The sequence below is a fragment of the Saccostrea cucullata genome, unplaced genomic scaffold (genome assembly GCF_032062105.1).
Source record: "Saccostrea cucullata isolate Sc308-1 unplaced genomic scaffold, CSIRO_AGI_Scuc_v1 ctg3592, whole genome shotgun sequence".
NCBI lineage: Eukaryota > Metazoa > Mollusca > Bivalvia > Ostreida > Ostreidae > Saccostrea > Saccostrea cuccullata.
In genome coordinates, this window is record NW_026924884.1 from 220259 (window position 1) to 235546 (window position 15288).

At 32.1% G+C, this 15288-nt stretch overlaps 1 protein-coding gene across 1 annotated transcript; it reads left to right on the forward strand.

Annotated features, from left to right (window-relative positions):
• Window positions 1–6280: 6280 nt before the first annotated feature.
• On the forward strand, window positions 6281–9068 carry LOC134267524 (microfibril-associated glycoprotein 4-like). The gene is made up of 5 exons (XM_062749718.1): window positions 6281–6539; window positions 7249–7385; window positions 7550–7646; window positions 8275–8295; window positions 8806–9068. Exons 1-5 carry the CDS (start codon window positions 6281–6283, stop codon window positions 9066–9068), a joined length of 777 nt encoding a protein of 258 aa, XP_062605702.1.
• Window positions 9069–15288: the final 6220 nt, after the last annotated feature.

Sequence of the window (15288 nt, forward strand, 5' to 3'; positions counted from 1 at the left end):
AGATTCTTAATAAAGTAAATGCCAAACAACCAAATGTGACGTACGTATTCCCAATTCTGCTTAAATTAATTTAACTCATTTTGCACGTGAACACATAACCCGCCTTATCCGATTACATTTCAATAACCTTATAAAATTTGTATAGTTTATCATTTTTAAGTCCCCAAAACTATTGGTCTTAAATCATTACTTTTTTCCTTAACTCTATGAATTTTGTTATTCCATAGGAATTAAAACAATTATTTTTTTTTTGTTTTTTTTTCAAAAGCACGCTTGACAGCATCAGTAGGATTTGGTAAAGTGAGGACAAGGACTCATGGAAGAGTCATAGAAGGAAAAAGAAGGAAAGTAATAAGGTGTTTACACAAATATAGTGCCGTTTGCACAAGTACTAGCTAATAATTTTGATCGTTAAACTTTTTATGTCATATGCACAAATTGTTTTTTCGTTTGCACGACGATTATTTAGTTGGCGAGGTAAAATAAAATAAATACCACATTTGCATGTAATTTTCAGGTTCGCTCGAAATAAACATCATATGAAACTCGCATTTATCAATTTTGTTCCGTTTTCCGATCCGCGTATTAAAAACATCCCACTACGATGTTATTTCCATTTTTATAAAGTGAATTTATTATTAAAGTGAACAAGCTTCTGTTTGATTTTCTTTCATTATTTGACAGAATGAATCAAAACATTATTGAACACCATATGTTGAGTGCCAGTGTAATTTCTTTCTAATAGAAATGGATGTAAGGAGTAAATTTATCTAATTTGTCAATAATAGCCCGTGAGCCGATGCCCATCAGTAATAAACCCTTTCTGATGTGAACATACACAATCATGTTAATATACACTAGGTCAGTTGTGGGAAGGTGCACGGATAAGTAGGATGTTGGCATAAGATTCATATTAAAAATAAAAAAAACACCATATGACATGTGTCAACAAATTATGCTTTAAACTTTCATGCATCCGTAATGAGTTGTTGCTGAGAAAAATGTGACAAATATTATTCTTAGTATGGTACGGACATACACATGGATAAACAGGAATTTGACATCAGAATTAAACAAAAATGAATCCCATTATATGCATCCCCTAATCAAGAGTGTACTTGATTTTCACACATCATGAATACTTGATGAGAAAACTGCGAAGAAAAAAATGTTAAGTATAAAGGGAACAGACGCACGGTTTAACAAGAAGTTGCCATCGATTTGAACAAAAATAAAATCCACTATGTAATATCTCAAAAGATTGTGTTAAAATTTCAAGCACCTGTGATAAATACTTGCTGAGAAATTTGTTACGGACAGCAAACAGACAGACCATCAGACAGTCAGACAGACAGCTAGACAGACGGCCTGACAAAGGAGAAACAGTATACCTCCTTCCTAACAGGGGTATGATAAAGTTAAAGGGAAAAAAAGATGAATAGAAATATTAGGGGAGAATGTTTGTTGGGTGGGGAGGGGTTTCATCGGAAAACATCCACTACCAATGACCCTCTTTAGACCTATGCAGTGTATTTTAAAAAAAAAATCTGCCTTGTGTTTACTTAATTATAAAACAGCCTAAACTATAACTTCAAAAAAAGCTGTATCATAAAAAGTAATGTATTGCACTGCTTAAAAAACAAATATTCTTTATTAATTGGATTGAAAATAATTAAATATGACGTAATATCTCTATAAAAAGTATACATTTGACTTTACAACTTCGAAATTTTGGACATCAATACAATACAATATTACGTTTAAATGTCATTTTTTGAAAAATCCTCATCTGACTCTAAAATCTCATGGCTGGTCGCATGTCGTATCGACATAATAATGGCTATAATGATTGTAATTTGACAATACGTTGTTGATATATCTAAAAGTCGAATTGAAAGCTACAAGCTACAAGACCATGGCTTGTGATTTCTTTTCTTTTTTGTTTTCACGTATAATATTTTGGACGAATTCTGCTTGATATTTAAACAAAAATAGGTCTTTAAATAAAGGGGGTTGTTACCAATTGAAATTCAAATAGAATTGATTGAAAATATGATCTCAAAAACCACAAAGATATGGTCAATCAGAAATCCAAGCATCTTTTTGATGTCAACATCGGAGTACTTGTGCGTACAATAAGAATGATTTCAACGAAATAATTTTGCAAATAACGAATGAGAGGGAAAGTTAATTTTCGAGCTGTCAATGTTATCAAATAACCTGGACTGGAATTAATCGTTTACATTTTTTGGGAATAAATTTGAAAATTAAGTCGTAAGTTTTTAAGTGAAACATATGGAGATTGAAACTGTATTCAAGGTTTAAAGTCCATAAAGCAATAATAAGGAGCTGAGCAAACTCGAAACTCCAAAACCTTAGAGGTGGGACCAGGTGCCATGGAAGAGTGAGCATCCCTTGCCGACCTTTCACACCCACCTTAAGCTCCTTGTCATGACCGAGATATAACGGAAAAATCCGTCGACAATTTAGTGCATAAATATTGGACTAACAATAAATAGGAAAACGTCAGAGAGCATTTCACTCAATGGCCCAAAATCTCGAATTAGAAAAAAAATAAATTAAGATACTGATTTTAGATAATATGGACTTTTCCCGTCAGATATTTTACATGTTGGTTCAACCGATTTTTTTTTCATATAGATTTTTGAGATTGACTGTAGTTCATCATAGTTTTCTTATATTTTAACAACTTGTCATTTTTAATGCATTTCCTTATCCAAATAACTAATGTTATGAAATGAGATGGATAGAATTTTTTTCCCCTAAAAGTTAATGACGTCTAATCAATAATTTAACTTCAAATTACTTGTTGTGAAATTAATTTCCTTATGTGCAGGAAATAAAAATATTACGCTGATAAAATATTCATAATTTGACGTAGAAATAATTGGTCAGTAAAAATACAGTTCTATGTAATGATCTAATCAATCATTAGCATTTTGACGTTTCAACTCTTTTAAAAGCTATGTTTGAGGAAACAAAATGCATTATTCTGCGTAAAGGGAACCTTTTTTATTTTGCAATTAGCTATGAAGAGAGCAGGATTTCATGAAAAAAACTTTGGGGACCTAAAGATCAAAGAAAACGAAGCTAATGTATATAACATTTATTTTTTCTACTTATTTTAAAATAATGTTTTTCAATTGCTTTTCTATACATGATTCAACTGCACATATAATTTAAGGAGGCTCCTCACACCCATAGCTTGTTTTTGATTTTATTACAGCAACACTTATAAAATGTAGATTTCAAATTTTCAAATAGAAATATTGCTATCATGCATATATTTCAAAAACTTTTTTTCTTATTTTTTGATGAAATGTGTTATTTTCTGTTTATAAGTTACATACTTTCAAAATTCTCAGTGTAAAAAATGGGCAACATCTTTAAACAAGTTCACACAATGAAAATATATCATAATATCGGTACTTCATATGAATTTTATTAAACAAGATAGCTTTGTACAATGTAATTATCTTATTTAATATGAGCATAAACAATTAGGAAAATGAGCAATGAAGAGACACGAAAAGTTTGTCAGTGTATTACTGTGAAGAAATGAATTTAGAAATAAAAATCACAATTTAAAACTATTTGGTATAAAAAAGAAGTCCAGTTTCAAGAGTTATATTTCCCAGTTAACCAGAAACACAATACACTAAAGAAGGTTTGAATATTAAATCTAAATTCCTGAACAATACTTTAAAATCCTAGAGTATATATTTAAACAAGTAAAGTAAGTATATAAATTAACACTAACAGAGTAAAGAATACAAATAGATTAATTTCCTTTTTTTCAATTTCAACAAGGTAATAGATTTTAATATCGATTTCTAATTGAATACTAAAGGATAAAATGGAAGATTTTGTGACTAAAATAGGTACTCGTTTTTTTTTTAAGGTTTCTGTAATGCACATAGAACATTATCATCTTCAAAAAAGGTAAGGCCAGTTTTTTTTAGAAAAAAAAATGTTACATAGGCGTGTAATTTTCAAGTAGCAATAATAATTAGGAACATGCAAGGTTTTTGCAAACAGTTTGTGAACAATGGCGTTTTTATCAAAATGAATGGTTCAAGATATAAAATGATTGTGTAAATATCTCAGTTATGAAAGAAAGAATAATCTGGTTTCTATTGCTTGATCTTTACATTTATGTAAAAACTGCAATCATGAAAGGTCTCCGGTAGCGCGCACTGTTTAGATTCCAGTCGTATTTCCAATGGATATTTATATCTCACAATTGATTCGATACACAAAAACATATTCTGGTCCTTTCAATTTCTAATACGAAGCTAATTGCAAACAAGTTGGTGAAACAAGAATATCAGGAGTTTTGTTTAAAGCCATCACTTCTTCAGTTCCATGGTCGATAAAATGATATTGTCAGCAAATACAATTTAAATGCTGACTGACTTTTTTCCTACCAATTGTTAGTCCATTATCTACACAATAGATTGAAGACAGGTTTTACCCATATTCCCAAATCACGAGAAGGAGCACATTAGTGGGACGGCTTGGAACAGGATGCTCAGTCCTCCATGGCACCTGATCCCACCTATGATGTTTCGGAGGTCCGTGTTGGCTCTGCTCCTATTCTGTAATGTTTTATGGACTTTTGAGCTTAAATACTGTTCGTTATCTCCATATGTTTTACTGGTCCGTGCTATCTTATTCTTTTTACTTAAAAATGACCAATCAGGATAGATGGTTTTTATTTGCACCAAATCGCTCGATGATAAGCAAGTTTTAATTTTCTAGCTATAAATTACGTTGATTTTGGTAGAAAATGATAACAAAATGTAAAAAAAAATATGACGATGCTTATAAATTTATGTATATTGATTTAATGAAGAGACCTAAAACAAAGCTTAATGATTGGTTATTCCAAACTTTTAATTGATAACAAACAAATTTTAAAATTCATAACGGTGTTTCTAAATATATCAAAATAATGATACGATCTACATTAAAGACATTTTAAATAGTTATTCCAACCTCTTTACGTACTTAGTATGAATAGTACCTTTTACAGGGGTATTTACCTCAAATCAAGTTGCTCGTGTATGCTAAGGTGAAGTGACAAGCAAGTTTATTTCCATATATTTTAAACCAGGAAATATTTCTTTATAATATTTGCCTGCATCCAACTCGGCCAGTCACTGATGACATTTTACTTACCGACGAAAAGGTAAATTTCTGCCAGTTTCAGGCTGTTACTGCTGCTAAAATTACACGTGTATATTCTTTTCCTTTCGTTATTAAAAATCTAGTGAAGTATTACAAAGACAATATAATAACCTTTGTTTTTAAGTTAGATTGAAACATTTAATCCTCCATAATTTGCGATGATGTCATGGAATGACGTCCCCAGTCCTTGTTCCCCGTATGTTTGTTTCTGTTATTCCTGCAAGCCACGAAAATATTGCGTCTGAATTTTGAAGTTAAAAAAGTGTGTAAGATCCATAGCAATGGTGCAATCTTAGCTATTCACAATTTTGGGTCTCTTATAAAAACAACGTATTACAAACGCATAATTTTGAATATGTAACGTTAGAATATTTTTTAAAAACGTTTTTATCACGCCAAAGAACTCTCTTCAAGAATATTCCTATTATTATATTTTACAAAGTCTATGTCCTTCTAAGATGCACTATGTGCTGTCCAAAAAAATAAATCAAAAGAAAAGAAACCATTAATGATGTGCTATGTAACATTTACATTTAGAAGCTAATGTAACAAAGTTGAAATAAATCAATATATTCTAAATAATGCCTCATAGTCAGATAATTGTTTCTTGGAACTTTATTTCCAAATTGCTGATTTTTAATTTTATTGAGAGTGAGGTGCTAAAGAAAAATATATATTGAAATTCCATATTTCAAAGACAGCCAAAGAAAAATAATAATTAAAAAAAAGCACTGTACAATATCACAACGAAACAGGCATTCACTCAGTGTAAAAACAATGCAATTTTCACTGCTATATTTTAAATTGCAATGTCAATTTAAACATTTATGAAAATTCATATTAACTACATTAAATCGATACTTAAACAACATTAAAATATTGAGTACATAACAACTGGCCAATCACTGTTCAGGCATTGATTAAGGTTCTGATATAAATATATATATATGACAGTTTAAAGACCACTTGGCAACATTTGAGAGATTCACAAGAAAAGGGCAGTTTTTTTTTTCTAAAAACTAAAAGAAAAATGAGCAATTTGTGTGTTTTCACTTTAATTGTTGCCTACATGGCTTTGTGCGAAGCTACAGTTTTTTCTCAGAAATATACTTTGAAAATAGAGTTTAACAATAAGAAATCAGATAACGAGCTGTTAAGAGAACTTGATTCTCATTCTTTAACCGAGTGTGCCGCGATGTGTCAAGGCGAGTGTAGTTTCTATGGATTCCATCCACAGATGAAGAAATGTCGTACCCACAAGAGGGTTTTCACGTCGGGAGTGTCTAATGAGGGTGGCTGGAGATACTACTCACACCACTCACAGGACTGTATGTATAAATGTTATTTTTGTATGTTTGAATATTTCCGTTAGAGTATTTTTTTAAAGCCCCTCTGCAAATAGCGGGCTGCAAATTATGTCCAATATTCGGCATGTAAGGGAGCCATTGAGTAGAGGGGATCTTTTTCGTGCCGCATCTCAAGCGAAACGGGACCTCGGTTTACACGGTCTCATTCGTAGTTCCAGTCTCCACATTTTACAGACCATTAGAACCGCGTAGTAAGAATTAGTTCCTAATGCCTAAATCATACTTTCCAATCGGTGGCCGTAGAGGTGTGGTAATAAGTTGTTTAAGCGATGTCCCAAAATTGGTCCCAATCGGAAAATAAATCCTTTTAGTATCAGTCACATTATCCAGAATGGTGTATATGATGGGCAACCGATGTGTTTTTGATTGAAAAGGGGGTGGTTGCCGGCCGGACTTATAAAGGTCTAGTGATGAACCGGTAATCATAGACCGGTGTTCAAGCTAATGTATTTCATATCGATCGTACATTGTTGGGCATCGTCTATACGTCGTTCGTACGTCGGTCGACTGAACGACAACGTTTGGTTGAACATTGACAAATTTTCAGCTGATGTCTGTTGCTTACCAATTTCCCGCAGATGACGTCAGATTCAACAAACACTGCAGGATAGTCGACCATATATTGACCAATTCTTGATTCCTGCATTTTATTTTATTTTTCCCTTTTCAGCAATTCCCTTAGATTGTAAAGATCTTCATAGAGGTAATGGCTCTATTTCCGGTGTGTACGATATTTACCCGTATCGCACCATTTCCATTCCTGTCACCGTGTACTGTGATATGAAGACAATGGGCGGGGGATGGACGGTGAGTACAAATATCAATATTCATTCTGCATAGTATAATTCATTAAGTGTTCCAATTATTGAAAACAATAATAGAATATGAATGTTTTAGTTTGTATTAACATTTGGAATATACATTTGTTCTAAGCAGTGAGTTGTATTTCTATGGTTGTTATTTTTTTAAAGGCAATTCAAAAACGTGTAAACGGATCCGTGAGTTTCGTCAGGAACTGGGCGGAATATAAAAGTGGATTTGGTGCCCCAGAACTGGATTACTGGATTGGTAATTACAAACAACTGGATTGGCAAGAATATGAAAAAGCTTGGAAAATAATAGTAATATTTATGAAAACACAAATATCTTTCAAAAGAGGAAAATAAATTTCTTTCTAAAAGTGCTATACAGGTGAATTTTTTTTGGTTAAAATCAATATTGCCATTTTTTTGGCTAAAATTCATTGTAACATATAATGGAATCGTTTCAAAAATTTGATTTTGAGACTAGGTTAAATGTTTTTGACAATGATCTTTTTCACTCTTAGAGAGGTTTTTTCAACCGAGAGAATCTTTAAAAAATTTTGAGAGCTTAAATGATTTTAACAATTTTTTTATTTTTATAAAGAAACAATTCAATCATAAATCACTCAGTGGTCTTTAAGAGAAAAGCAGCTTTTTTTTTTTATTTTCGAGAGAATGTATTAACAAAGTAAAATTATCAAATTGCAATAGACTTTGCAGTTGATTTCAAATATATTTTAATACAGGAAATGACGTAATCCATCTGTTAACAAAGGGAAAGAACTCATCCCTTTATGTTTCTATCACTCTCAAGGATGGTTAAACGTTGTATGAAATGTACGATGGATTTTCGGTGTCCAACGAAACAGGGAAATATCAACTCTTTCTTGCAGGACCTGCCACGGGAACCTTAGGTAAGTGTATCAATGTTCATTTCTTAAAACTGAACACACTTCACTTTTATCATCAACTTTTTCTCATTGAAAAATATTGTATATAGTCAATGCCCCCCCAAAAAATTCCTCCAATATTCTGTAAACATTGCTAATCGCATGTTCATAGAACGTTTTTAATAATTCAAGGTATCAGTTGTAGGTGAAAAATACCGGTAATATCGCTCTTTACTGAAGACAGCATGGGATACCCTCTAATTTAGACGTAGTTAAATTTTCGCGAACATTGAACAGAAGCTGTTGCAATTTTTGTCATTAATTGTAATTTCACCTTAGCTTATTACAGGGATTTTGACTTTTAATCAAATTTGCAGCTATGGCATTGATTTAAAAAATGTAACGAGCGTCACTCAGTTTGTTAATTTGTTTTCAACGCCGTTACAGTTATGAGACTATATCTTACATAAACTAAGGATTTAATGCTTAAATAAATCCAATGTCTCTGTGATATATTGTTCTTTTCTTGTACAGGCGACCGAATGTTAGATTATGGGGACCCTAACAGAGATCTGTCTGGGATGTACTTCTCGACCCCAGACAGGGACAATGACGGGTATAGTACATTACACTGTGCTGCAGCTAATACCGTTAGAGGAGGCTGGTGGTTCAACGCCTGCAACCTCGCCTTCCTTAACGGGCAATGGTCCCCGGGGTCCTGGAACAACCCGTGGTATCCTACAGTGAGAGATGGATTGTCTATAAGGGGGACCGCAATGATGTTAAGGCGTCACTAGGTAAACCTCATTATACCCCAATGACATGTTTAAATTTACTGTTAGGCATTTAATTGAACTTTTGAATGGGTTAGTAGAAAATCCATACGCGGTTAAAACAAACATGGCCTTTCATTTATGAAACATCATTTAATACTTATATATTTTTTTTAAATTTTCAACAGATGTCTTTTCAAAATGGAGAGAACTCAAATTGACGACGACCATCCATCAGTCAGATGCAGGATATTTCAACTAAAAGAGACGGTTTTAGATTTATTATGAATTCTATTTATTTATTTATTTAAAAAAAAATGTTTCATATAAAGAACGAAAACTTTTAAAGGATTCTTTTTGAATGTGTTTTATGGTTTTACTATTTCCTGAAGCTGTAAAGTTTTGTTCATTTTTTTAACGAATGTACTTAGGTAAAGTACGTTGTTTGTGTTGCAATAAATTGTAAATCAGACATAATTTGTTCTTATTTACAAACACTGCTACATGTCTGGAAGGATAACGAGGATGAGGTTGATATATGAACCGTTTTACAGTGAAAACTGTTTAATCCGACACCTATATAATCCATTAATCCAATATTGAATTTCATTCTCCTTTCTACTAATGTCCATCCCCGTGCACTGTGAAATCTAGCACGCGGTGTATTCTGGAACAAAATTGTCTCCCAGTGCATGTCAGATTATACGGGTTTTACTATATAAAAGATATCTACGAGGGTCATTCAAAAAGTTCGTAGACTTTTGTCCTAACTTTTTTATTTAACGTCATATTATATCCAAATTTTGCACAAATATTTAAACAACAGATTCAAATAATATGAGTAAAAAAATTGGAATGTATATTCATATTTGTTTAAATTACCAAGGATTTAGAACAGCAAAAATGGGGTCACGGAGCACCGTCAAAATTGAGTAATTTACTAATTTTCTTTTTATAGTATTTACAGCCATTCCACTGATAAATGGAGCTGAAACGAAATAAAATTTACATGTTTAAATAAGAAACGAAATAAAATTTACATGTTTAAATAAAGTATTGCTGTATTAATTAAAATGAAATCAGGTTATGTAATATGTCGCTCCATTTAAAAGATATAAGTTTCTAAATACATATGGACTTAATTAAAAAAAGCAAAAAACCATGACGTTGGAGGACGTCACGGAGCAGCAAGTAGCAATAAAATCGTACTTTACGTTCGGGAAACTTCTTCTACAAGCTTAAAAAATCCGTATAAACCAGGATCTGTATGATAATGTAATTAGGAACATTTGCTTTTCAATGCAATATAGCGCAGATATCTTACGTGATATATCCAATATCTAAAGAGATATCCCCCTTCTTTTTCATGCATGTGATTTTTTGAGTAGATTGCTAAATATAGTGTATCATTTTTAGCTTGCATATTGAGTTTATTTAGTTCCTTTTAAACATAGGGTACTCGTCTAATTTCGCTGTAAAAATGATCAGAGACAATGGACTATATGTGAACAGAAATCACATCTGTCTAACTCCCTCGTCAAGCTCAAAATATTATACCAGCTGAAAGGTCTTGTCCAAGGGAATACACGTGTGAAGAATAAAAACCCTTGCTCCAAGTGTTCAAAGTTTATGGCCAAGTTAGATTATTTACCCATTGCAGCTAAGTTCAGGACTCTTTTAAGTACAGTGTAATCCAGCTTATTCAGAACTTCGAAATTTCGATTACGGTAAAATTTTGCTAATGAATCTCGGCGAATAAAAACTAATTTTCGGTTTTCATACACTCTTACATGCAGTCTTTTCTCATAGATATTGTAAATATAAATCAATGGGTTACCTATCTTGTTATTATAACAGTTTTTGAATGTAGAATTAAAGTCACCTTGATCTCGCTGTTATGACTGAGATGACATTTTAGACTTGTTTGACGCACAGTTTCTATTAAAGTCATGGACACAACCCCTCGAAATTCAGAAACGTTCAACGATATCTGCTTTACTATAAATTATGATTTTTAATATACCTGTAGCTATTCCTCCTACTATTTTGAAAAATGTTTGGAGCAAGTTTTGTGCTGTTGCTTTTTTTCTGTAATTCTACATTAATTCAATGCGTATAATCTTAATGAACGAACTTTATTAAAAAAAAAAATTATATTATTCCCGGGCATGAGGAAGTTGCTCCCAGCACTTTTCGGGTTAAGGAATTTGTCCTTAACAAAACACAAACAAACCACATACAATTATTTGTTTATCGTTGAGCTATTACGATATTTGTATTCATACATTTTTTTTCTTTTTTTCAACGTGTCAATTGACAAACAGCTGATGTAAGTGAAAAAGAGACCCCCTTACATGCATTTAGAAGAAATCCCATCAAGTAAAAACTCATGGTTATTACAAAAAATTTCAACATTATTTTGATTTTCAGGGACTATTTTAAGATGTATTTCCTAAGGGCAGTCTTATTCTAGCTGCGATCATGACAAGGAGGACACGGCGGCTGTGACCGGTTGACAGGGGATGCTCACTCCTTCATGGCACCTAATCCAACCTCTGATGTTTTGAGGCCGATGTTAGCTATACTCGTATTTTGTCATGTTTTATGGACTTTGAGTTTAAACACTGTTTGTAATTTCCATATGCTTCATGGTGGTATTGACTTGTAGAAGCAGGTGAAACACCAAAGCTCAAGAGATCAAATTTATGTTACCCGAAGAAAGTTTTTCTCATTATGAATACACCTGTGAAATATAAAATCTCTGACTTTACCCACTGAAGAGTTATGGGCTAGATTAAGGTTGATAACAGAGAAAGAGCGAGAAAAAAGAGAGACACATGGACAGGACAAAACAGTATATTATATTAAAATGTCACACATTGTTTGATCATCAAACAAGGGATTGTGTAGTGCTATGTGTTATATATAGGATCTCCGATGAATTGCCGTTGGATAAGGATAAACATAGTATAAATTGCATAAATCCGTATGCAATTTCATGGAAAGCAATTTCATTTGGGGGGGGGGGGGGCGTAGCCATATATTTTCAGTTTTCAGCCACTATCAACTACCAAAGATTCCTCGACAAGCAAAGAAAAAAAAAAGATCATTCGACGTTTTTATTGAGGTGGTACGATCATATATAATATCTTGGTTGTTCTATAATATACTATGCACAGGCAAAATAAGTAGAAGAGGGTGAAGATCCATTTAATCCACCCATTGCTCCTACCAAAATGTGAGGTGCACCAAAACCTTTAGCCTTCTTATGCATTTTGCCATGAGTAAAAAAACATACTTTTTTGTTTTTGAGGATGAATGCATTTGATGCTAAAGAAAAATCAGTAGTTCTTTACCTTCAGTGGATACACTAAATCAATTAAGGAATATGCTTTTAATAGACGCAATAGATAGTTTTCGATAGGCACAATTTTAGCAAGCGTTATTTCCCGTTGATCGCCATATTGGATAAACAAAAAACTGGATTCCTTCATTCCTCAACCGAAATATAAAGTTGTCAGAATGAGGAATTGGGGAAATATATCAATTTTTACGGATTTTTTGTTAAATACAAGCTTCCTAAAATTTTTAATTTTATCATTTTAAAGAATTTTGCCAATATATTTCTGCCTTTGAAGTTTAAAATTGGTTGCTCCAAAAAAAATCGCTTCACTGTAACTGGACCTCCAATATGGCAGTCAGGGGGCAATATTCTTGCTATATATTGCACTACCGTATAACCAGTTTCTTCTCGCAAGTTGGGAATTGTTCGAAAAAGGGGTAAGTTTTTATTTTGTTTATGCTATTTTTACGATTTTGGAATTCATCTTTTTTTAATTGGTTATCTTCTTATGCCACAGTATAGCTAACAGAATTTCTGCATGTTTTATATTGTCTAAATAAAAATGATCGCAAAAGCGAAAAATAATCGCATAATCAAATATACGGGAAATTAATTACGATTTTTACTCTGTTATCTGTTACAGTTGATCTATAGGGTTTTTTTATCATAAGCCGACGTGTGTGATTTAAACTGGTTCAATAAAGCAAGGACGTTCTCCTTGAAATCAATAACATATGGCAAAAAATTATTTATTAGAACGTTCTTTAGCAGATTATATTATATAATACATGATGATAATATTAGGAAAATTTTCATCGATTTAAATTTAGAAATGTAAAATGCAAACATTCATTACTGAAATCACAATCTCATTAGCTCAATTGAATAATAAACCTGTCTTTACCTTGCTTCCAAAAAACGTTCAATTTTTTTTTTCCACAAGAGAGATAATTCCATATAGTTTAGTTCAATTTTCAGGTTTTGCATCATGACATTAAATCTGTTTACCAAAAGGGAGAAAATGTAACGGACAGACAGACGAATGGTGTAACCTCTTTTTTTCTTTGTCTTACGCATGTTTCATTGCTCTATTGTAAATATTTTACGTGATATCCTCTCTATACTGTTTTGCTGAGTTTATGAGTTTAAACTCTTAATTGTCTTGGCTATTGTATAATTAGCAATGCAGGCCTCTCCAAGACTCTAATATTTAAGATAATTTACATACAATTATCAGCTGTTTAATTTTGAAGAGAAAGAATATATAAAGAAGAAATTTAAAAATGATACCTTGATATTTTACTCATGCATTATGATATGAAATCAAAATATTTTGGATTTGTGATCGATTGATTGATTGATTATGCTATATTGAATATTAATGGAAGGTATGTTGATGAGTATTTTTCCTCTCTCCCGTCTTGTTTTTTTTTTAAACTTTATACAATTGGAGAATATTATCTCCGAATAATCTGTAAGATTTCCAGTTCGAACAAAATAGCGTTTTCATGATATCAATAAGATGTTAATGAACAAATTTCACATCGAAAACTTTATCCAAATATTTACCGTTTTGATTTATAAAGCAAAAAATTTCAAGGGCCTTGGAGCCCTAATCTAAAGGGGTAGCAGTTTTTTTCAATGATGTCAAATGAAAATGAACAACATTTATTCAACATCTTTAAACAATTTATTTTTAGAGTAAAAGATACATAAGGAAATATATGTAATTTTTCGCTCTTTTGGGCGATATATTTTTTTACAAGATTTTGGTCTGGGATTGACAAGAATATCAGCAGTCTCGTTTAAAGTCATCATTTCGTAAGTTCTATGGTCGATTCAATAACCTTGTCAGGTAAAATCGTGGACAAAGCGTTTTTCTCGAAAAGAAACGGGCGCACAAAGCTGGAATTTTCAGTAAATTTTTAATCAAATTGAAGTACATAATGATATTTTTGGATAATATACAGACAAATTTAAAGATTTCATTATGCTTACAGGAAATGTACATAGGGTACGGTTCTACGGCGCACGGTAAAAAATCAAGGTGATATTAGCAAATACACAAGTATTTTTTTTGTAATAAAAGTTTTAAATACCTAAAATTGGGATGAAAATTGTTCTAATTTTATTTCTTCATCAATTTTGTCATCTTTTTTAAGAATTTCAAGGCATTTGCCTAATTCTTAGCAGTTTCCAGAACATTCGAAATGGGAAAGTGGCAAACAAAATACATGAAAAATTGCGACGTTTGATGACGTTACGGCGCACCGGAAAGCAATTCAGTTTGATTAGGATGTTCTTATTACACCTTAAGAGACTTTAAATACATACAGAGGAAAAAAATAAGAAAAATATCACCAGACATTTAGTATAGAAATGAAATGGATGTTTTCTTACCGAAATCATTTTGATCGATTTCCAAGGTAGTACAAAATAAACGGATAAACTGCTATTGTAATAGCAAGATACGCTGTCACTGTCGACCGTCGATAAAAGATTCTCAATTAGTTAAATGATGGTGAGAATACTGTGCGAAAGTTTCTAATAAATGTTGTGGAATCGCATATGTGTACCACATTGGTTCCTCAACGGTTTTTGTAGACCCCCGTACAGTATGTGTATCAATGGAATTTCTCCAACTTTATGTTCGGCAAAGATGAAACGTGACGCTGTTTTAATCACTTTGACGTTATCATCCGTGCGCCATAGGGCAATACTATACATAACATAAAATATCACAATTTGTTTATTTATGCATACATGTATATCTATTTAAAATTTGCTCTGTTTATTCATAATATATATAATACTAAAGACTAGTGAACATTTCATAACGCTGTGATGATTATTTTTCACACTAGACAACTTGTCCATGAATTTACCGGACAACCCTCGTAT